This window comes from Oncorhynchus nerka, linkage group LG5 (assembly GCF_034236695.1).
Source record: "Oncorhynchus nerka isolate Pitt River linkage group LG5, Oner_Uvic_2.0, whole genome shotgun sequence".
Lineage (NCBI taxonomy): Eukaryota > Metazoa > Chordata > Actinopteri > Salmoniformes > Salmonidae > Oncorhynchus > Oncorhynchus nerka.
In genome coordinates this window covers 37,176,260-37,199,237 of record NC_088400.1, presented here as the reverse complement: position 1 = coordinate 37,199,237, position 22,978 = coordinate 37,176,260, and the positions used below count along the sequence as shown (strand labels likewise).

The following is a 22,978-nucleotide window of genomic DNA, read 5'->3' as shown; positions in this document are numbered from 1 at the left end:
CAGCTTTTTCACTCGCCAAAAATCAGCCCAATGCATTTCTATGGGCTTATTTTGAAGCTAAACTTGCAACCTGCCTTCCCGCCTTTGGGACAACACCCCTTGTTAGGGCAGCGACATGAGCATATCAACATTATATACATATCTCTGGACGGATACAATTTTACGCCTGCTATGTTAGGTTTAGATATACACAGACCGTATGAGAGAGGAATGTACACAACGAGGGACAGAGACAGTTCTGGAAAGTATGCCTCATCTACTTTGAAGAAGTAGTCAAATGATTGACAGGCACCTCTACAGCATACTTAGGCAGGCAAGCTAAATAGGATGACTACAGACAGTCCAGTATGAGGAGAACATAACAGATGGCCTGGCTGGCTGACTGCTATTGCCTGAGCAGAGATTAAAAATGAAAGGAATTAAAAAGAATAAAGCAGTCAAATAAAACAAACTAATATAAACTGAAATATTGAATGTCATAGTAATATCCTAGAGGTCTACCTGATCAGAGACAATATAATATTTTGAATGCTCACCATTTGGGGCTTTGGAAGTTCCATTAATTAATCAACTCTGAAATCATAGTAACGACATTATTTTGTAATGCATTTCATGTTTTTTTTTTTTTTTTTTTTAAACGATCGAACCGAAACCGACCTCAAAAAGCACTAATCGCTCAGCACTAGTGTGAGAGAGAGAGAGGAAGTGCTGTTTTTAGGATAGGAAAGGGTCTATTCAATCTCCATCAGTGGTTCCTAATGCACTCCGCACCGCTTCTGCCTCCCCTCTAACCATTAATGCTCCTATTCACTGAAATTGGGACCCATTTGTCTAAATGCTAAGAGCTTATACACACAGCTTTATGCTTGATTTACAGGATGCGCTAAGAGACTGAACACACACACACACACACACACACACACACACACACACACACACAGTTACCAGTAAAGCCATTCCTCCAGGGAGTTTCTCTGTAGTTTTGAGAGAGACGGGGAAACGTCGGAGATGTGTTCAGTTCAGTAGACCGGGAGTCCGCTTCGCTCTCTCGCTCTTTCATCTCTCGCTCCCTTACTCTCTCTCCATTTCTAAACTACGCATTCTGGATGCACTCCCAGTTGGCCAAGTCTCTCATATTTCTGATATAAAAAGCAGTAACTGCATCGGAAACAGCTGCAGAAAATGACTACTTCCTTGAATTTGTTACACCTGTTAAGCCCCATGTACAATCCTCAGCATCTTCCTGAGGTCCTGAAGAGATATTAGTGGTCACGCTCTTTTCCCTCCCTCATTGGAGTGTGCTAATTTCACTATGGACTGTAATTATTCTCCCCCACCAAAGCTGTCAGTTCTTCCCTTTTGTATCTTGCGTCCCCTTTTATTTCTCTCGTTTGTTTAAATTTGCCCCGCAGCCGACAGCCTACCTCTCTGCGCTTCCCCTGTCAGGGGTGGTTAGTCAGAAGGGCAGGGAAAGAGGAGAGAGGGAAATTTAAGGGCCAAGGCCGGTGCCTAAAGCCTAGTGGCTGCCGACTGGCACTCATTTACCGTTTACACACACACACACACACACACACACACACACACACACACACACACACACACAGCGCTTGATGGAGCAAGGGAGTAAAGAAAAACACTGGCATGGCATGCCGCAACACTGACATATGGCATACGAAACCACTAAGAGAGTACCTTTAGACAAACATACGGCTCGGCTTTGCCTGGATGCAACTCATCCCACCTCATTACAGCTCTCTCTACCACACAAAGGCATATTTTCCTGAGCTCTCCAACCCCCACAGTGTGGGAGAGGGAGAAACTTAACAGAAGGAAGCCTAAATCATTCATCATAGCTCAACCCTCAAAAGGACCCAACACTTTCTTTTTGGCAGGAACTTCCAAAGTATATTTCAAGAGCAACCACCAACTGATGCACAAGAGCCTGACACTCCAAGACATTCAAGAGAAGACATGTTAAGGATCTGACACAGAGTTTCTCTTCTTGTTTGAAGGGAAATAGAATAGGTGAGACAGGAAGTGGAGTCTGAGCAGTAAGTTTACCTGTCCCAGGACAGGACCCAGGAGGAGGTCCGGGAGCCGCCTGTCCTAACCTCACGATGGCCCGGATCACGCCCTCCATGTCCACCTTCTTCACGGCCTTGGAGATCTTGGACATCCCGTTCTGTATGGAACGCCGTCTATCCGTCCGTCTGTAAGCAGAGAGAAACTACAGTGTAAGAAATTTGAGCAGACAAAAGCTATTAACTTCAAAAGACATCACCTTAAAACAACTAATTTACAAACATGATGGGCTCATTAAAATATCACACAGTCTAATCGATAGAAGACAACCCGGGTTTAGCCCGAGGGTTTCTATTTCATAGCAGTCTAGTAATTTAAAAAGGAATTTGCCTTCGATCTCCCTGCAAGTCACCTGGAGGGCGTTGTGTGGATCAGTGTGTCTAGGTGAAAAGCAAGGCCTTGGGAGAAGGACCCTTAGTACTCGCTGGATTGAGGGATTCTGAGATTAAACATGGGTTGCAGTCCAAATGTCTCCACTGTATCTAATCTGATACCATCACCGAACCAGTACAGAACCATAGTAAGCTGTAGGACTCAGTTCCATCATATGTCTCTGTACTGATCCCATCAGCAGAGGTAAAGGGGTCATTTGGAACCTAGCCAAGGCAAGGTCAGGTGGATAAGCATCGTCACTCTACAGTAAGGGCAGAGAGGGGTCTTCTTTTTCATTCCACCTTCAAATGCATTTACCAAATTACCAGTCAATTAGCGGAGTGGGGAGAGTGGGCTGAACTCTTTGCCCTGCTCCGCAGAAAGAGCCAGAACACATAAATAGCAAGCCTGTAGACTGTAATGCCCACTTGGAAAAGACCACAGGTGTAAAACCCAAAGATCAATGGGTGTACACAAGAGACAAGTAGGGAGCTAAGGTTTAGCCGGGTGGAATTGGGTGAGACCTGCATTCAATAAAAGTTAGAACTTCGAAGGAGTGGAGAGGAGACGTAAAAACAATTCCGTTTGGGTCTGCTCTTGTTGATCAAATTTTTTGCCCAACCTAAAAAGACATAGCGGGGCACTTTTGGTGATCCAAAGAAGAAGTTACCAATGTGAAGTTGTTGTTCTATATACTGCAGCTGGGTTTGTTTAAGGGCAATTTCAGCGTTATGGACTTCACATTTGCACGCAAAATCTAAACTTTAATGTCTCACGGAATGGTTAAGCAAAATAGAAATTAAAACTGATGTGTGTCGATAGTACCCCTTGAGGGAAGTGTACCGTGCCTTCAGGAAGTATTCACACCTATTGACTTTTTCCACATTCTGTTGTTACAAAGTGGGATTAAAATGGATTTAATTGTCTTCTTGTCAACGATCTACACAAAATACTCTAATGTCAAAGTGGAAGAAAAATTCTAAACATTTGATAAAAAGAAAAACACTAATATACACTACATGACCAAGAGTATGTGGACACCTGCTCATAGAACATCTCATTCCAAAATCATGGGTATTAATATGGAGTTGAACCCTCCCATTTACTGCTATAACAGCCCCCATCCACTCTTCTGGGAGGCTTTCCACTAATGTTGGAAGTGTTGCAGGGATTCGCTTCCATTCAGCCACACGAGAATTAGGCCTGGCTCGCAGTCGGCATTCCAATTCATCCCAAAGGTGTTTGATGGGGTTGAGGTCAGGGCTCTGTGCAGGCCAGTCAAGTTCTTCCACACCGATTCCGACAAACCATGTCTGTATGGACCTCGCTTTGTGCACGGGAGCATTGTCATGCTGAAACAGGAATGGGCCTTCCCCAAACTGTTGCCACAATGTTGGAAGCACAGAATCGTATGGAATGTAAATATGATTGTATGCTATAGCGTGAAGATTTCCCTTCACTGGAACTAAGGGGCCTTGCCCAAAACATGAAAAAACAGCCCCAAACCATTATTCCTCCTCCACCAAACTTTACAGTTTGCACTATGCATTCGGGCAGGTAGCGTTCTCCTGGCATCCACCAATCCAAGATTTGTCTGTAGGACTGCCAGAGGGTGAAGCGTGATTCGTCACTCCAGAGAACGTGTTTCCACTGCTCCAGAGTCCAATGGCGGCGAGCTGTACACCACTCTAACCAACGTTGGCATTGGCATTGGGATTTTAGGCTTGTGTGTGGCTGCTCGGCCATGGAAACCTATTTCATGAAGCTCCCGACAAACAGTTATTGTGCTAACGTTGCTTCCAGAGGTCATTTGGAACTTCGGAGTGAGTGTTGCAACAGAGGACAGACATACCTATTTTTATACACACACAATAATATATATATATTTTTTTACACATCTACCAATAGGTGACCTTCTTTGCGAGGTATTGGAAAACCTTCCTGGTCTTTATAATTGAATCTGTGTTGGAATTTCAATGCTGGACTGAAGGACCTTACAGATAATTGTGTGTGTGTGTGGTACAGAGATGAGGTAGACATTCAAAAATCATGTCAAACACTTATTGCACACTGTGTGTCCATGGAACTTATTATGAGACTTGTTATGCACGTAATTACTCCTGAACTTGACTCAAGATATTTAAACTTTTCATTGTTTATTAATCTGTAAAAACTTCAAAACGACATAATGCCACTTTGTCATGGAGTATTGTGTGTAGGCCGGGCACATTTTTTTGTTACTTGATCCATTTTAAATTCAGGCTGTAAGACTACCAAATGTGGAAAAAGTCAAGGCGTGTGAATTCTTTCTGAAGGCACTGTGTACAGTATACCCAAATAAGCAGACTTCTAAATATTTGAGAAATTAAGCAAATAAGAAGTGTTATGGACGTTACATGAAACGGACAAGCTTTTTGGGGAGACTGAACACATTAGCAAACGTCTGAGGTTGTAAGTCTTAGATCAAATCATGGATAGCAATTTTAGAAGGAATGGACATTCAAATGTCTTGGTCAAAATATATCATAACACATTTGTCATTTGGAAGGTTTTTAAAAATGTCAGCAGATGGTATAGTACCTAGAATTGCATAATTACAGGCAGCCGGAATAGTATACAAGGCCATACACCACACCCTTACAAGTATTCATTTTTCTATCTTTATACATATAAAAATGAACCTTTACCAGTTGAAGCTAGACACAAATACAACTTTTTTGCATGACGATTTTTCTGAAATATTGTAACAAATTACCCAAATTAGACAATATAGCGGGATCCTAAATTATTCACACCCGTGATAAAGATGAGCAATAATGACTGTATAAAATAATTCAAATACTGAGAAATATTTTCCCATTCTTTTCATACTAAAACAATTGCTCAGAGTAAGAGATTTTGTTGAACAAGTAATACTTTTCCTCAAAAATGTAGGGGTCACCCCTGAAAGATTCTTAGAAAATAAGAAAATATTTAGTATTTGGTCCCATATTCCTACAGTAACGTGCAAGGACAACATCAAGCGTGTGACTGCAAACTTGCTGGAAGAATTTGCAGCTTGTTTTGGTTGCGTTTCAGATCATTTGTGCCCAATAGAATTGAAAAATAATGTAGTGTCATTTTGGAATGACTTTTATTATAAACAGGCTATTTCTAAACACCTCTACATTAATGTGGATGCTACAATGATTACAGATGAGTGAGAAAGTTAGAGGCTCAAAAGGTCATACCCCCCAAAACATGCTAACCTCTCACCATTACCAATAACAGGGGAGATTAGCATGTCTTGGGGGTATGATCTTTGACCCTCTGTATGGATGTAGTCATTGCGTTACAGGAATATGGGACCAAATAGTAAACTTGACTACTTTTCAACTTTTAGGGGTGTTAATCATTTTTGACCCCTACCTTTGAGGAAAAAAAGTATTACTTGTTAAACAAAATCTCTTTCTGAGCAAATGTATTAGCATAACATAATTTCCCCAAAATGTTGACCATACAATATAGCTCAGTATTGGAATCATTTATTTTATACAATCATTATTGCGCATCTTTGTTAAGGGTGTCCCTAATTTCAACCCACTATACATGTGCCTACTGTACACTACCAATTCACTTTTCTGGACACTGGATGAAGTCAGTATATTTTGGGGAGCTTTCAGTTGAAAAAGACACTCCAGGACTATTCACAAATCGTTGATAAACACTTATCTAGTACTGCCACGTATGAGAAATTCATTTCAGCATACATTTTCCAAAATAACATTATCAGTTGCGTCAGTAAAAGCCTGACGAATACATTTCAGAACAAGCACACAAAATGTGGTGAATGGACATTTTTTATGAAGAGAGAGAAAACAATTATAGACCATATTAAAACATTGATGAAAGCCAGCTTTACATAGAAAGTTTCAAGATGATTGAAAGTAAGGAGCACGTAAAATAAAAATAAAAATATATATATCCTCCAAAACATGGATGTTAGACTGCCTGTCCCAGTCACCTTTACAAGACTGTAAAACACAAAAAAATCTGAGGCGCCTTTGAGACTTGGCATCCTAATCCTTAACAGTCAAAATCCATAAAATGTCCTACTTAAACATTTAAAATAAAGCCTGAACTCTAACTGTACCTTAAGGACAATTATGAACGTGGTATCATTCGGAAAATGCTAACCTTATTTGGGGATGCCTAGGTTGACTTTTCCACAGAATCGTCCTTAAATTAAAAGCAATTTTGAGGCTTAGTAAGAATGTTAACGGAATTCAAACTGGGTCGCTAAATGTGGGGCAACACAAATATTATTTTGGTTTTAAGAACTCTACTCTAGCCCTTGAAAATGTTACTCAGGTCAGCCACTACATTTCGGCAGTCAATTTCATGCTACTCACATAACGTGTAATTCCACTGTAAAATAATCATGTAGCAGTTCAAATTGATTAGGGAGCGAGTCAGAAAGAGAGGAGTCCAGCATTCATAGATGAGCAGGGTAATCTGCCCAATTTCAGGTGGGGGGAAAAAGCAACGATAAAAGAAAAAGTACAGAGAAATTAAAATAAATTAACAAAAAACTGAGGAAACTGACAAACTGCCTTAGGAGTTATATTCCTTTTTTCTCTCTTTTTTTATATATAAATGGACCATCATCCTAACACAAACGCAGACATGCAAGGCAAGATGTGGAATTATGGTAAAATACACTAGACAATCATTTGAAATGGCAGCAAATGTGGAGTTAGTACTCCAAATATGGGAGTTCGGGAATAACATTTGCAGAGTGAGGAAGTGACCGTGTCATGCTTTAATGCACCACGACCCAAGCCCGAGTATGAATAATGAAAACAGCAGTTCCCGCTAAAAATTCAATTGTTCATCAGAAGGCCAAGCACAGAGTGCCGTGAAGTACTGACCTAGATAACGGCAACAACTGACAACATTTCACAATACTGCATTTTGCATTCCTAAATCATACCGCTCTTTGTAACTCAATATTCTCTAGGAGACATGTAGCTGATACATTATTGGGAGGTGATATGTGTATTGCTATTTCTGCACCTGCTGTGCTTCTAGAGCCAACCTACCATTGATGAGCATGCTAAAACACTTGAGACTGGATAATCAATAACAAATTAGGAATCGACTTTCTTTTCCTAGCCAAACATTGATCACAAAAGAAAGCATCAACCTCTTATTGAACAACAGTCAAATTGGGACATAATTTGAAGATATTTCTGCAAACACACAGAGGCTTGGGGCCTTGTACCCTCAGCCTTCGTAATCAGTCAAGGGACACAGGCCTTACATGTCCTCTGTCAAACATTGTGATGTTATGCACAGCAATGAATTGTCACCAAAGTCAATAGAACCCCAATGAATCACACCATAGGTCTGGATGAGATTAATATAGTTTAGCCTGTCAATCAAATGCAAAGGAGGTCTTGAAGTTCTGATCGATACTGATAGGAACATAGACAAGATGAAGAACAAAACTAAACATGTCAATTAAAGCAGACACGTTCACAGAGAAAATTTGACTTACAAATTCCCCTTTTCAAACTGAAAGACTATGGCCAGAGCTTACCCATGAGGTTGCACAACGGTTTAAATCAACGATTCTTCGTTTTAGTCAAAGTATGATATATTTGGGCATGAAGTGAGAAATCCAAACTGCTCACTTCATGCAAATCCGTGTGTATGCAGTGTCTTTTCCTATGATACGGCATACAAATTATTTTTCTGCCTAAATTTTGTTTCAGGGCTGGGTTTTAGTTGAAACGTTACCACACACCAGCATGTTTATTAATCAGAAACAGCTGCAAAGTTATTACTCTACGCAACTGAGATGAGCCAAAGCCTTGTGTTCACTTGGCTGCCTGGAGAAAATTAAAAACGGGGGTCAAACTTGTGTTTCTGCACCTCCACTTGTTTTTTTTTTTACCCGAACATTTGTCAATGTTGACTTATTTTTTGCCAGTCTATTTTTATTTATATAATGTGCGCACACACACACACACACACACACACACGGCTCAGCTGTCAAAGGTACTGCATCTCAGTGCTAGAGGCGTCACTACAGACCTTGGTTCGATTCCAGGCTGTATCACAACCGGCCGTGATTGGGAGTCCCATAGGGTGGTGCACAATTGGCCCAGCATAGTCCGGGTTAGGGTTTGGCCGGGGTAGGCAGTTATTGTAAACAAAAATGTGTTCTTACCTGACTTGCCTAGCTAAAACTTCTAAAGGACGGGTGAGTCCCCTGCGGTTGAGCTAATGTAGGCTAATGCAATTAGTATGAGGTTGTAAGTAACAAGAACATTTCCCACGACATGGACATATCTGATATTGGCAGAAAACTTAAATTATTGTTAATCCAACTGCACTGTCCAATTTACAGTAGCTATTACAGTGAAAGAATAGCATGCTATTGTTTGAGGAGAGTGCACAGTTTTGAACATGAAAAGTTATTAATAAACAAATTAGGCATATTTGGGAAGTCTTGATACAACATTTTGATCAGAAATGCAATGCTTCATTGGATCAGTCTTAAACTTTGCACATACACTGCTGCAATCTAGAGGACAAAATCTAAACTGCACCTGGGCTGGCATACCACCCTGCATACCACTGCTGGCTGGCTTCTGAAGCTAAGCAGGGTTGGGTCCTGGTCAGTCCCTGGATGGGAGACCAGATGCTGCTGGAAGTGGTGTTGGAGGGCCAGTAGGAGGCACTCTTTCCTCTGGTCTAAAAAAATATCCCAATGCCCCAGGGGGATTGGGGACACTGCCCTGTGTAGGGTGCAGACTTTCGGATGGGACGTTAAACGGGTGTCCTGACTCGCTGAGGTCATTAAAGATCCCATGGCACTTATCGTAAGAGTAGGGGTGTTAACCCTGGTGTCCTGGCTAAATTCCCAATCTGGCTCTCAAACCATCACGTTCACCTAATAATCCCCAGTTTACAATTGGCTCATTCATCCCCCTCTCCCCTGTAACTATTCCCCAGGTTGTTGCTGCAAATGAGAATGTGTTCTCAGTCAACTTACCTGGTAAAATAACAGAAAAATAAAATACATTATGGCCTTTCTCTTGCATTTCAAAGATGGTACAAGAAAAAATACAAACGGCAGTTTTTTTCTTTGTACCAGACCAGATCTAATGTGTTATATTCTCCTACATTCATTTCACATTTTTTGAAAAACTTCAAAGTGTTTCGTTTCAAATGGTATCAAGAATATGCATATCTTTGCTTCAGGGCCTGAGCTACAGGCAGTTAGATTTGGGTATGTCATTTTAGGCGAAAATTTAAAAAGGGGGCCTATCCTTAAGAGGAATTATTTACAAAAATACTTTAAAAAAAACACTCAAGTGGCCAGTTTATTAAGTACACCCATCTAGTACTGTGTCGAACCCCCATGTAGCCATGAAGGGATGCATCTGGTCAGCAACGACTTTGATACGGTGTGGAATTCAGACGTTGCTAAATTGGTATTAAGGGACCCTAACGTGTGCCATTACGCCACCAGCTGAAACAATTGACATCACGCAGGATGGGGCCATGGGCTCATGCTGTTTACACCAAATCCTGACTTTGCCATCATCATGACGCAACAGGAACTGGGATTCGTGGGATGTGGCAATGTTTGTATATGACCATTTTATAAATGGTATAATTGTGTGATATGATAGCATTTTGTTAACCTACTCCCCCCCCATTGCCCACAGAGGAATGGTTTTGACCACTAAAATTGCTTCACTACACACGCCACTGCGTTGATTGGTGTAACGTTAGCTAGAAACCACAAGTGTCTATCCAGATAAGGAAAATGCAGCGTGCATGAATTTGCAGCGTGCATGTTCATAGGCTACAACGATTTTGCTCATCATTTCACTTCCCCCATAAGCACGGGCTGACTTGGCTTTGCTGTACCGCAGCTGAAGCCTGCCAGCCGCCTACCTACCAGAGGCTGCACTGTTTCCATAACAATAGAAAAACGCATATACACCATCTTCCAATAGTTATCCAAATTTCCGTGCGGAGGGTCATCTTATTCTTTCTAACTATTTCTATGGCCGATTCATGGCCACAATTTATGGAAGATGCCAAAACTTCAGATGACAATTGATGGCGAAGTCCAAGATAATCCTGATAGGTATCAGTCTGGTGTTTTCTGTAATGACCTTAGTGATCACTGTTTTACAGCCTGTGTTCGTAATGGCTCAGTGAAACTACCTGTCCTGATTTGTCATAGACGCTTGCTAAAAAACTTTCATGAGTATGCCTTCCTTCATGAACTGGCTATCGTTCAGGCAAATGAGAAATAAGTGCACTCACGTTATCCGGAAGGCCAAAGTTAGTTACTTTAAGGAGCAGTTCTCGCTCTGTGGATCTAACCCCAAGAAGTTCTGGAAAACGGTTAAAGACCTGGAGAATAAACCCTCTTCCTCACAGCTGCCCATGTCCCTTAATGTTGATGATGTGATTGTTACTGACAAGAAGCACATGGCTGAGCTCTTTAAATCACAACTTCATTAAGTCAGGATTCCCATTTGACTCAGCCATGCCTCCTTGCACGTCCAACATATCCTCATCTCCCACCCCTTCTAATGCGACTATCCCCGATGCTTCTCACCCTGCCCCGCTACAAAGTTTCTCCCTGCAGGCAGTCACTGAGTCCGAGGTGCTAAAGGAGCTCTTTAAACTTGACCCAAAAAAATCAATCTGGGTCAGATGGTTTAGACCCTTTCTTCTTCAAGGTTGCCGCTCCTATCAACGCCAAGCCTCTCTCTCCTTTCTGGGGAGGTTCCCATTGCTTGGAAGGCAGCCACAGTTCAACCCTTATTTAAAGGGGGAGATCAAGCTGATCCTAACTGTTATAGGCCTATTTCTAGTTTGCCCTGTTTATCAAAAGAGTTGGAAAAACTTGTCAATAAACAACTGACTGGCTTTCTTGATGTCTATAGTATTCTCCAGAGGTTGGACTAGAGTCCCAAATATGATGACTTGCAACTAGACTAACACCAATGACTCGTGACTTGACTTGGACTTGAGCCTTATGACTAGACCTGACTTGATACCCTCCAAGCCCAAATATAAAAAATGATGCCGTTAAGAAAAAAAAAGAGGGGGAAAAAAAGTGTGCAGTGTATCAACTCTTCCTTTAACGGATTTAAGTTTGAGCGGAGAAAAAGTTGTGCGTGGCAGTGCAGAGGAACGTCAGCGGGTCAATTCAGATTGAGCCATTAGAAAGATTATCCGAAAATAATCATTTTGGCTATCAACAGACTACGCTGTAGTCAACAAAACACAGATTGCAACTTGCAAAACATGCGGGAAGAAAATTACAGAGTGAGGCGCAACAACTTCCAGCTTTGTTTGACATTTGATGCTGCACAAAGAACGGTAAGTCGTGGCTAATATAGCCAACAGCTATATCTAACTTTGCTAGTATAGCATGTAGGCTAACATAACATTAAATCAATGAGCCTCCAGAGTCAGCCAGTGCAGGAACGTGATCATTACACCCAAGATTGAGACCAGGCAAGATTGTGCTACTGCCCCGCTCAACTTTTTTTTGTTTTGTTATGCTTACAGATTTGAACAAAACCAGATGAACAAACATGTCACAAGTGAACCAACAGTCTCCAATCTCACAGTTCATGGAGACCCGTGTAGGGCAGTACAGCATGAATCATGAACAGCAGAAAGCTTTCAACAATGCAATAATGTCCGACCTGGTTATCGATTGCAATTTGCCTCTGTCTATTGTGGAAAACAAGAGTTTGTCACTTTCTGTCAGTGGTTGACAGTAAGCACAGCCCAGTATGTCGTAGAACATTGACATCAAAAAGTAGAGAACCTCGTTACAGAGAGATGTTCAAAACTGAACACCGACCATGTTTCAGTGACAGTGGACAAATGTCCACTGAAAGACGAGGGGGTTCCTTGGTGTCACTGAACTGTATGGAGAAAGATGGAGAGAGGATACAGCTCAAGTTCAATCGCTTGGCCCGTGACTGCTTCCTGTGACCACACAAGGCCAAAATAATCTGTGAGAAATTTGAGGCCATATGTGGTGAGTACAGCATTAAAGATAAATTAGGACTATATCATTAGTGACAATGCTACCAACATGAGAAAAGGATTCACGTTGTGCTTCCCCATTGAACAAGAAGATGAAGTACATGACGAAGGTCACCTTGATGACCCAGAGCTCTGGAATGACCCAAACCTGGAAGACCAGCAAACAGTTGCTGCTGCTATTGCAAAAAAAAAAACTGTGCTTGCAGTGTTTAGCCCACACTCTCCAGCTGGTGGTGGGAGACTGCTTGAAAGAAACAAAAGTGATGACTCTCTCTTTCAAAGTTATCAAAAATCAGCTCACTGCTACATACAAGTACAACATTCAAAGAGGTGTTTGAGGCTGAATTTGGGGAAAGAGGCATCCCTGCTGCTGTCAACACAAGGTGGAACTCAACACAGACATGTGACCATCAAAAGCTCAGTCATGTTCTAGAAAAGGCTGGGCACACAGAGTTGTTGTTCACAGTATGGGAGTGGAATAAGTTGAAGGAGTTGGTGGACATCCTGAGGCCATTTGGAGAAGCAACAGATATGACACAGGGGGAGGGGGTTCCCTCGGTCCTATCCCTGAATCACCACCTGGAGCAGCGGAAGCCTCAAGTCCATTTCCTGAGCGGCATGGTCAGAAGTCTCCAGGCATCCATGAACAAAATATTTCTTGGAATCTTCCATGTGAAAATGGCCAGGACACAAGATGGAATCACTGCCCCCTTTTCAGATCCAGTCTACCTCAAAGCAGCTGCCTTGGATCTGGCTTTTTCTCTGATGTGGGTGGACCACCATGTGCTGGTCAAGGAGGAGGTGGCACAAAGAGTGAAAGGTAAATATTGAGTTTAATGTAACTTCTCATAATTTAATCCAATTGACTGCAACAATAATACTTTTTCAGTTTAACCCACTGCATCACCAATACTCTAATACTGGCCTTTTTGTTTCTGCTTTTACATGTTTTGCCAGAACTGATTCTGCAAGATGCTACAGGGACTGAGCAAGCTTGTTGATGAGGAAGAGCGAGAGGACCATAGTCTTAGACAAGAAGAAGGGCCGTTTGCAGCATACTGTAAGAGGCAGAAGGAAACTGTTGGGATAACTCCAGCACTACAGTTAAGTCACTACCTTGACATATGCGAAGGACAGAATGTCCTCTTTTTTCTGGGCAATGAACAGGAAGGCTCTTCCTTCACTGTCCCGAGCGGCCATCAGGGTCTTGGCAGTGCCTCCAGTGCTCCGGTGGAGCGTGTCTTCAGCCATGGTGGCATCATACCGCGGCCTCATCGTGCACAAATGACTGACAGACTTTTATCGAATTTGGTCTTTTGCAAATGCAATGCATCATAGGGCCCGGAGATAAGAGAAAAAATGAAACTGTTTATGCATTACACACACACGTCTCCATGTTCTAGGTTTTATCTCCCATCTTTGGGATCTGTATTTTTTTCTCAGACATTCAGGCCAGTGTTCAAATTGTAGGCCTACTTGAAGTTCAGTATCAGTTGTTTAGATGTACCTTTTAGTAAATGATTGTAACTTTACGGCAGGATTATTTTAGGTGTCTAGAGTATATCTGGAGAGAGAGAGAGACCTACAATATTTTGTTTTCTCTTCTCATGGCTACCCATGTATTTCCATGGAAATAATGTTTTTGGGAAGTAATACATATTTATAAAAGCATTCATGATTTGCATAAATGTAATATACTATTACTCTTGTTAAATAAGAAATGGTATTACATTTGGTGAAGAGCACATTATGACTTGTTTAGGACTTGAGATGACTCGGACTTGCCTGTCTTGACTTGAATGCTAAGACTTGAGACTTACTTGTGACTTGAAAAACATTGACTTGGTCCCACCTCTGGTAATCTCTCTGGTATGCAATCTGGTTCCCGCTCAGGTTGTGGATGTGTCACTGCAACCTTAAAGGTCGTCAATGATGTCACCATTGCCCCTCTAGGCTATATTGTGCAGCTATTTTTATGGACTTGGCCAAAGCTTTTGATACGATAGACTATTCCATGCTTGTGGGCCGGCGAAGGAGTATTGGTGTCGGAGGGGTCTTTGGCCTGGTTTGCTAACTACCTCTCTCAAAGAGTGCAGTGTATAAAGTCAGAAAATCTGTTGTCTCAGTCACTGCCTGCCTGCTTTGCAACAAAGCTTTCTTAGTGTCCAACAAGCATTCTCTACCCTTAACCTTTGTTTTGGAGGTGTTTCGAACATGTGGTTTGGTAAGAAGAATGCCCCTCTTCCCACAGGTGTTATTACTACCTCTGAGGGTTGAGAGCTTGAGGTAATCACCTCATACAAGTACGGCTAGACGGTGCACTGTCCTCCTTTCAGCACATATCAAAGCTGCAGGCTAAAGTTAAATCTAGGCTTGGTTTCCTCTATCGTAATTGCTCCTCTTTGACCCCAGCTGCCAAACTAACCCTGATTCAGATGACCATCCTACCCATGCTAGATTACGCAGACATCATTTATAGATCGGCAGGTAAGGGTGCTCTCGAGGGGCTAGATGTTATTTACCATTCGGCCATCAGATTTGCCAACAATTCTCAAGGCCAGACAAAGAACTCAATAAGTAAAGTCTTGGAGAAATGCTCACAAAATGCTAACTGACAATGTCTAGACAAGGCTATACAGTAGATCACTCTACCAAGCCCAAACGTAATATTGATAAAGCTGAAATCTCAAAATAGTGATCATGTCAGGCAGCTGCTGCTAAGACTGGCTAGAAACTGGGCTGACGGGCCTCTGATCATTTTCAGGGGCCTCATTTATAAAACCATGCTTAAGTACAAATATACCCCAAAATGTGTGTGCGCGCAAGTTCATGCAAAAGTTGGCATTTATACAAATTTTACTTGACGTAAGAATGTGCTCACCTCACAGCAAACTTTAGACCATGCGTACTCACATCTGCTAGTGGTTGAAATATTGTATTGCAAGCTGGAAAGTAAGTATTTTGTGCAAAAATGGGGTTATAAAAGCTTATTCATACAAAAAACAAACAGAACGCAGCAATATACCACTAGTGAGAAGAGCAAAAATCCAAAATAATTTGACATAAGAATCTTTTTCCTTTAATTTTCATAACCATTGCAGAATATATTCCTCACCTTTTCTGGTTGTGATAGGTTCATATTCCCAAAGAAGCCATAGCCTTCAACAAATGACCATGTGCATCTCATTTAATTGGACCCTAGTAGCCTAGTAAATACGTCTAGCCTATATTTACTATCATAAGCAGCAGTTTATAATACCGATATACAGTTGAATTTAACAGCTGATCTATACTGAACAAAAACACACATATATATATATAAATAAATCTCACACAGAAGTATGTGGACATCCGTTCAAAATTAGTGGATTCAACCGCACCCATTGCTGACGTATATCAAATCGAGCACACAGCCATGCAAACTCCATAGACAAACATTGGCAGTAGAATGGCTTTACTGAAGAGCTCAGTGACTTTCAACTGTAAGTGCTGTTATTGAAGTGGAAACGTCTAAGAACAACAACGGCTCAGCCGCGAAGTGGTAGGCCTCACAAGCTCACAGAACGGGACCGCCGAGTGCTGAAGCGTGCAGTGCGTAAAAATCGTCTGTCCTCGGTTGCAACACTCACCACCGAGTTCCAAACTGCCTCTGGAAGTAACGTTAATACAAGAACTGTTCGTCAGGAACTTCATGAAATTGGTTTCCATAGTCGAGCAGCCGCACTTGCACACAGGCATAAAATTACCATGAGCAATGCCAAGCATCGGCTGGGGCGGTAAAAAGCACGCCACCATTGGACTCTGGAGCAGTGGAAACGCGTTCTCTGGAGTGAAGAATCACTCTTCACCATCTGGCAGTCAGATAGATGAATCTGGGTTTGACGGATGCCAGGATAACGCTACCTGCATGAATGCATAGTAGAGGTCGACTGATTAATCAGAATGGCCGATTAATTAGGGCCAATTTCAAGTTATTACAATCGGAAATCTGTATTTGTGGACACCGATTTGCCCCCCAAAAATTCTACCATTATTTCATCTTTATTTAACTAGGCAAGTCAGTTAAGAACACATTTTTATTTTCAATGACGGCCTAGGAACGGTGGGTTAACTGCCTCGTTCAGGGGCAGAACAGATTTTTACCTTGTCAGCTCGGGGATTCAATCTTGCAAACTTACAGTTAACTAGTCCAACGCTCTAACCACCTGCCTCACGAGGAGCCTGCCTGTTACACGAATGCAGTAAGCCAAGGTAAGTTGCTAGCTGGCATTAAACTTTTACTTTCTTTTCCAACACTTTGTTTTTGCATTATGTAAACCAAATTGAACACGTTTCATTATTTATTTGAGGCTAAATTGATTTTATTGATGCATTATATTAAATTCAAATTAGTGTTCATTCAGTATTGTTGTAATTGTCATTATTACAAATTTTAAAATCGTCTGATTAAATCGGTAGCGGCATTTTTTGGTCCTCCAATAATCGGTATCGGCGATGAAAAATCATAACTGGTCGACCTCTAATTCAGGTCCATTGTCAGTGTCTGAAAGAGAAACAGTCCTCATCCAGATACAGCATAAATTACTGATAAAGATTCTCTCACACACACACAGAAAGTGGAAATGTCTTAAGTCAATAAGTTTTCAAACGCTTTGTAATGGCAAGCGTAAATAAGTTCAGGAATAAAAATGTACTTAACAAGTTGCATGGACTCAAGTGTTTAACATGATATTTTTTTACGACTACCTAAAATTGTTGTACTCCACACATACAATTCTCTGTCGAGACCCTCAGTCAAGCAGTGAATTTAAAACCGATTCAACCAAAAAGACCTGGGAGGTTTTCCAATACCTATCAAAGACTTGCACCTATTGGTAGTTGGATGAAAATAAAATAAAAAGCAGACATTGAATATCCCTTTGAGCATGGTGAAGTTATTAAATTACACTTTGGATAGTGCATCAATACACCCAGTCACAACAAAGACACAGGCGTCCTTCCCAACTCAGTTGCCGAAGAGGAAGGAAACCGCTCAGGGATTTCAACATGAGGCCAATGATGATTAAAACAGTTAGAACTTAAATGGCTGTGATAGTTTTAACCTGAGGATGGATCAACAACATTGTAGTTACTCCACAATACTAATTGACAGAGTGAAGAGGAGGAAGCCTGTACATCATTTTTTTAAATCCAGAAAATGCATCCTGTTTGTAACAAGGCACTGCAAAAAATGTGGCAAAGCAATTCACGCTTTTGTCCTGAATACAAAGTTGTATGTTTGGGGCAAATCCAATAAAACACATTACTGAGTGCCACTCTATATTTTCAAGCATAGTGGTGGCTGCATCATGTTATGGGTATGATTGTAATTGTTAAGGACCGGGAAGTTTTTCAGGATAAAAAAATAAACTGAATGGAGCTAAGTACAGGCAAAAACCTAGAGGGAAACCTGGTTCAGTGTGCTTTCCACCAGACACTGGGAGATTAATTAATGTTACAGCAAGACAGTAACCTAAAACACAAGAACAAATCTACAATGGAGTTGATTACCAAGAAGACAGTGAACGTTCCTGAGTGGCCGAGTTACAATTGACTTAAAATCTACATGAAAATCTATAGCAAGACCTGAAAATTGTAGTCTAGCAATGAACAACCACCAATTTAACAGAGCTTGAACATTTTTGAAAAGATGTGGCAAGTTCATAGAGACCTAGCTGTAATTGCCGACAAAAGTGCTTCTACAAAGTTCAGACTCAGTGGTGTGAAAACTTATGTAAATGAGATCTGCATTTCTTTCAAAACAAATTTTCCCTGTCATTGTGGGGTATTGGGTGTACATGGACGAAATAAAATGTTATGCAAGCTGCACCACAACAAAATGTGAAGGTCCCGGAAATATTTCATTCGTATTTTGCGTGTCATGGCATAACGTCAATAGTTCCAAATTATACAGCAAATAAAGGCGTTGTCACCATAAAAGGTGGAGTATCAATGCTCGTTTCCACGCACAGTTTTACAACATGACTGGTTTATTACGGGAAACATGCGTATGAATGGCGTGCACCAAGTTAATAAACCTCAATATTTTGGTAGGTGCGCAGACTTTTCTGAAAAGGTGCACGCAGAAGTTTAGTGTGAAATGTACTCAGCGGTTATAAAATGAGGCCTCAGGGGCAGCTCCAGTTGACATCTGCAGCGCATGTTGTTTCAATTACATGAACAAGCCCATGGGGTCCTGTTCAGACCTAATATTATAAATAGGGGTGCACATTATACGTGTATTCATTAGCCGGATTCTGTTGCAAAATGTTTTTCACTTGAAACAGTTTACTCCAAACGGAAAACCTTTAGCAAATAAGTTTCTATAGGACAAATTCAGGTAGGTCCCTCCCCGTTTCGTTTGCTCCCTAAAATGGTAAACGATTTCCGTTGCAAAACGTTTAACAGACCAAATGTTTTTTATGGAATCTAACTAATGGAAACACCGCAGGCTTCCTCGTCTCCTTTGCCTCATATACACTGATGAGAATGTGCATGGAAGCAGAGAAAAGCTCATTCCCAATAGGCATCCACCATTGCCAGTGTTATCAGATGAGTGCAGAATGAAGGAAAGAAGACAGTTACTGAGACGGGAGAGGTGGTTCGTTCTTGTGCAAATGCCATTCTGTATTCCCTTCAGCTCTTCATAGACGGAAGACATAACTAGTACATTGCTGTACTGGAGAGTTCGAGTGACGTCACTGTGATTGAAGATTTGACGTCTGTAAAGTGTGTTTTATTTTATTATTGACAAACCATGCACATATCTACTCGTCAAAACAATTGAAACACTGTGGTCCTGCTAATTCCTGGCCGGCACATGACACCAACCATAGAAAAGGTGATTACAAAACAGTTTGAGCATCAGTGCAAAGACGCACACAACATTTAGCTAATATCCTCTTTTTGCTAGGTACATTGCAGAATAGGAGCTATCGTTTGCTAGCTAACGTTAGATAAATAGTATGTATACACATTAAAACAAGATGACAAACTGCAAAGACTAAGCTAGCTAGCAGACACAGATGTAAGAAAGAAAAAAGTCCCCTTTACCGTACCTTCCCGTTATTCAATGCTCAAAGCAGACACCTTCAACTAATGCTCAGGGCGCAGCCATTTTGAATTAAACCGAAACACTCACTGGTGTGAGCGCGCCACCAACAATGCTGCCACCTAATGTGTTGGAGTGAAACTGAAGAATCGCATTGCAGGCAAGAGCTTTCAGCAGAGCAGAGGAACGCTAAAAACGTGTTACTTTGAGCTGAGCAAAATCACTGAGCTCAACAATACATGCTATCAAATCAAGAATATATAAGTATTTTCATATACATGCTCATTCAAAGAATAACTATAGGATATAGTTACAGAAATTACTGCACTGTTTGGGCTAGAAACACAAGCATTTCGCTACATCCGCAATAATATCTGCTTAACATGTGTATATGACTAATAGAATTTGATAGGCGAATGGGCTCATTGTAATTGCTGGTATTGAATGGAATAATTAGAAAGTTATCAAAAACAAACATGGAAACCACATTTGACTCAGTTCCAAGAATTCCATTCCAGTAAGTAAGTAGACAATGGACCTGATCGGACAGCTCAGAGCCTCTGCTCTTTTCTGTCCATAAGAAACAATTGGATTGGTGGAAGAGGCAGGGCAGGCCAGGAGCAAGGAAGGAGGGTGTGGTCAGTTTCGCCTTTTTGCTTTCCCCGACATGAGTTTGTGGTGTTTTGCTTTAAAAATAGAAGTAAAAAAAATATCTAAAATAAAATAAAAAAGTAAAAAATAAGGGATAAAAAAACATAATTAAAATTATAGCTCACAACTGTGCATGGGGAGAGGGGTGGGGGCGCTAAGGAGTGCATTCACATATATCTACACATGTTCATACATACACAAATGATTATTTTTTTGTTGTTGTGATATATATTTTTTTCTTTTTTTTTTCTTCCCCTCTTCTAGGTCAGTTTCAGCATTATGGACATGGGTGTATCTGTGGTCCATTTGGCCTGTCCCACGGCTTCCTTCAATGATGTGTTGTGAGTGGCTCTGTTGATTAACTTCTGGCCAATGATTGACTGTCTAATGTTTATTGATGTCAGTCCAGATATGCTGTTAACATAGTGGTTGCGGATGTATCTTGGTAGTCTGTAAGCCATTTTTATTGCCATGTTTAGGACTATCTGTAGCCGATTCATCTGCTGCGGTGAAGCTGTTATCAAGGCTGGCAGGGCGTATTCAAAGAGGGGTCGGATGTAGCTGATGCAGACTTTCAGCACTGTCTGAGGTGAAGCTGTTATCCAGGCTGGCAGGGCGTATTCAAAGAGGGGTCGGATGTAGCTGATGCAGACTTTCAGCACTGTCTGAGGTGAAGCTGTTATCCAGGCTGGCAGGGCGTATTCAAAGAGGGGTCGGATGTAGCTGATGTAGACTTTCAGCACTGTCTGAGGTGAAGCTGTTATCCAGGCTGGCAGGGCGTATTCAAAGAGGGATCAGATGTAGCTGATGTAGAATTTCAGCACTGTGAGGTGAAGCTGTTATCCAGGCTGGCAGGGCGTATTCAAAGAGGGATCAGATGTAGCTGATGTAGACTTCCATCACTGTCTGAGGTGAGGCTCCATATTTTCTTCCGCACAGCGTTTTTAGGTGGTTTAGTCTTTTTCGTCCCTCTCTCGCTCTATGTTCGCTATATGGATTGTCCAGTGCATGTTCTTCTGGAAGGTAACTCCAAGGAATTTTGCTTCTTTTTCTACTTTTATTGTTTCACCGTAGAGTTTGAGATCTATGGGTTTCCTGTTTTTTTGCTGGTGCTTCTTGTGAAGAGGACACATTGGGTCTTTTGTGGGTTCAATTTTACTCGCCACATGTTAGACCATGACTCGATCCTTTCAATAGACTTCTGGAGTTTTTTTGCAGCAAGTTGAGGACATTTGGAGCTGGACCAGTAGCAGAGGTCATCGGCAAACTGTGAGACTTGACCTATGGTGGGTGGATGGTAGTAGATATCTGATATGTATAGTAGAAAGAGTAGCTGGCTTAGAACTGCCCCCTGTGGGACACCTGCCTCCGGGGTGAAAGGTGAGGATATTGCTGTGGAGACCTTCACTTTAATTGTACGGTTATGGAGAAAGCTGGTGATGATGTTTCTGATGGAGAGCGGTAGTTTGAGATTGGAGTCTGCGAGCCGGTAACACAGTCCATTGTGCCACATCTTGTCAAATGCTTTCTCTATGTCAAAGAAAACTGCCAGGGTAAGTTTTTTTTTCTTGAAGTTCCGAAGGATGTCCTCTGACAGTCTTAGAATTTTATCGGTGGTTGATCTTGCTTTCCTGAAGCCAGCTTGGTGGATTCCAAGGAGGCCCATTTCCTCGGTGTGTCCGCTCAGTCTTTGGGTGATTACTCTCTCAAACAGCTTCCCGACATGACTGAGGAGGCTGATTGGTCTATAACTTGTGACGTTGTATGGGTCTTTGCCAGGTTTGTGGATCATTGTGACAACTGCAGATTTCCAAGGTAGGGGAAAGTAGCCTTCCGTGAGACATTCTGTGAAGAGGTTGGAAAGGAGGTGCAGGTATTCATCAGGTGCTTGTTTGATGAGTGTGCTGTCAATGTTGTCTTCCCCTGGTGCTTTGTTTTTTTAGCATTGATTTCTTCAATGCTAACAGAGCGGGTGAGGGGATGGTCTACTGGTGTCGGATTTGAGGTGTACACGGTTTTCTGCATTTCTCTGTTGATGATGGTTTTCCAGTCTTTGTCAAAGAGAGGATCGTTGGGACAAGAATGAACATTTTGTAGGTGGTTTCTGAATGGGATTGCTTTTGTTTCGTTGTCTTCGATGAGTTGGTTTTGAGACTTTAGCACAGGTATGATGTTATTGGTTTTGTCTCTGTTGATTGTTTAGATTTTTTGCCAGAAGGTCCAGGGGTTGGTGTCTGCATCTAGCTCCATTCCAGCCATTACAATCAGTCTGTTTTATAGCTCCTCCCACCAGCATCGATTATCTTGGGTATCCTTAAGCACAGCTACAAAATCCAAATTAGTCGTTAATCTCTTAAAACTGCACTATGCCGAAATCATTTCGCTTTCAAGTAGAATGATAAATCTATAGCTCACATTTCTATGTAAATTTAGTCAGGTCGCCCAAAAAGTTACATATTGCCACTTTAATAATGATCAACATAGAGAAAGACAGTTAAAACTCAGTAATCCCATTGGACTGGATGAATCCATATTCAAAAGACAGAATATATTTACCACACAATCTAAAGGGGCAGCAGTAACCTAGTGGTTAGAGCGTTGTGCCAGTAACTGAAAGGTTGCTAGATCAAATCCCAGAGCTGACAAGGTAAAAATCTGTCGTTCTGCCCCTGAACAAGGCAGTTAACCCATTGTTCCCAGGCT

At 41.5% G+C, this 22,978-nt stretch overlaps 1 protein-coding gene across 2 annotated transcripts in view; it reads right to left on the bottom strand.

The window, feature by feature from the left end:
• The window catches only part of LOC115129430 (large ribosomal subunit protein uL11m-like), a 79,089-nt gene extending 56,125 nt beyond the window's left edge, over nt 1-22,964 (bottom strand). For both annotated transcript variants that reach the window (XM_065018618.1, XM_065018617.1), the window contains exons 1-2: nt 19,632-22,964; nt 2,062-2,210 (exon numbers count right to left, since the gene is read on the bottom strand). Coding sequence is in view for 1 of the 2 variants with exons in the window: in XM_065018617.1 (XP_064874689.1) it covers nt 2,062-2,176 (115 nt within the window). In the remaining variant the exon portion in view is untranslated. The remainder of the gene's footprint in view (nt 1-2,061; nt 2,211-19,631) is intronic.
• Nucleotides 22,965-22,978: the final 14 nt, after the last annotated feature.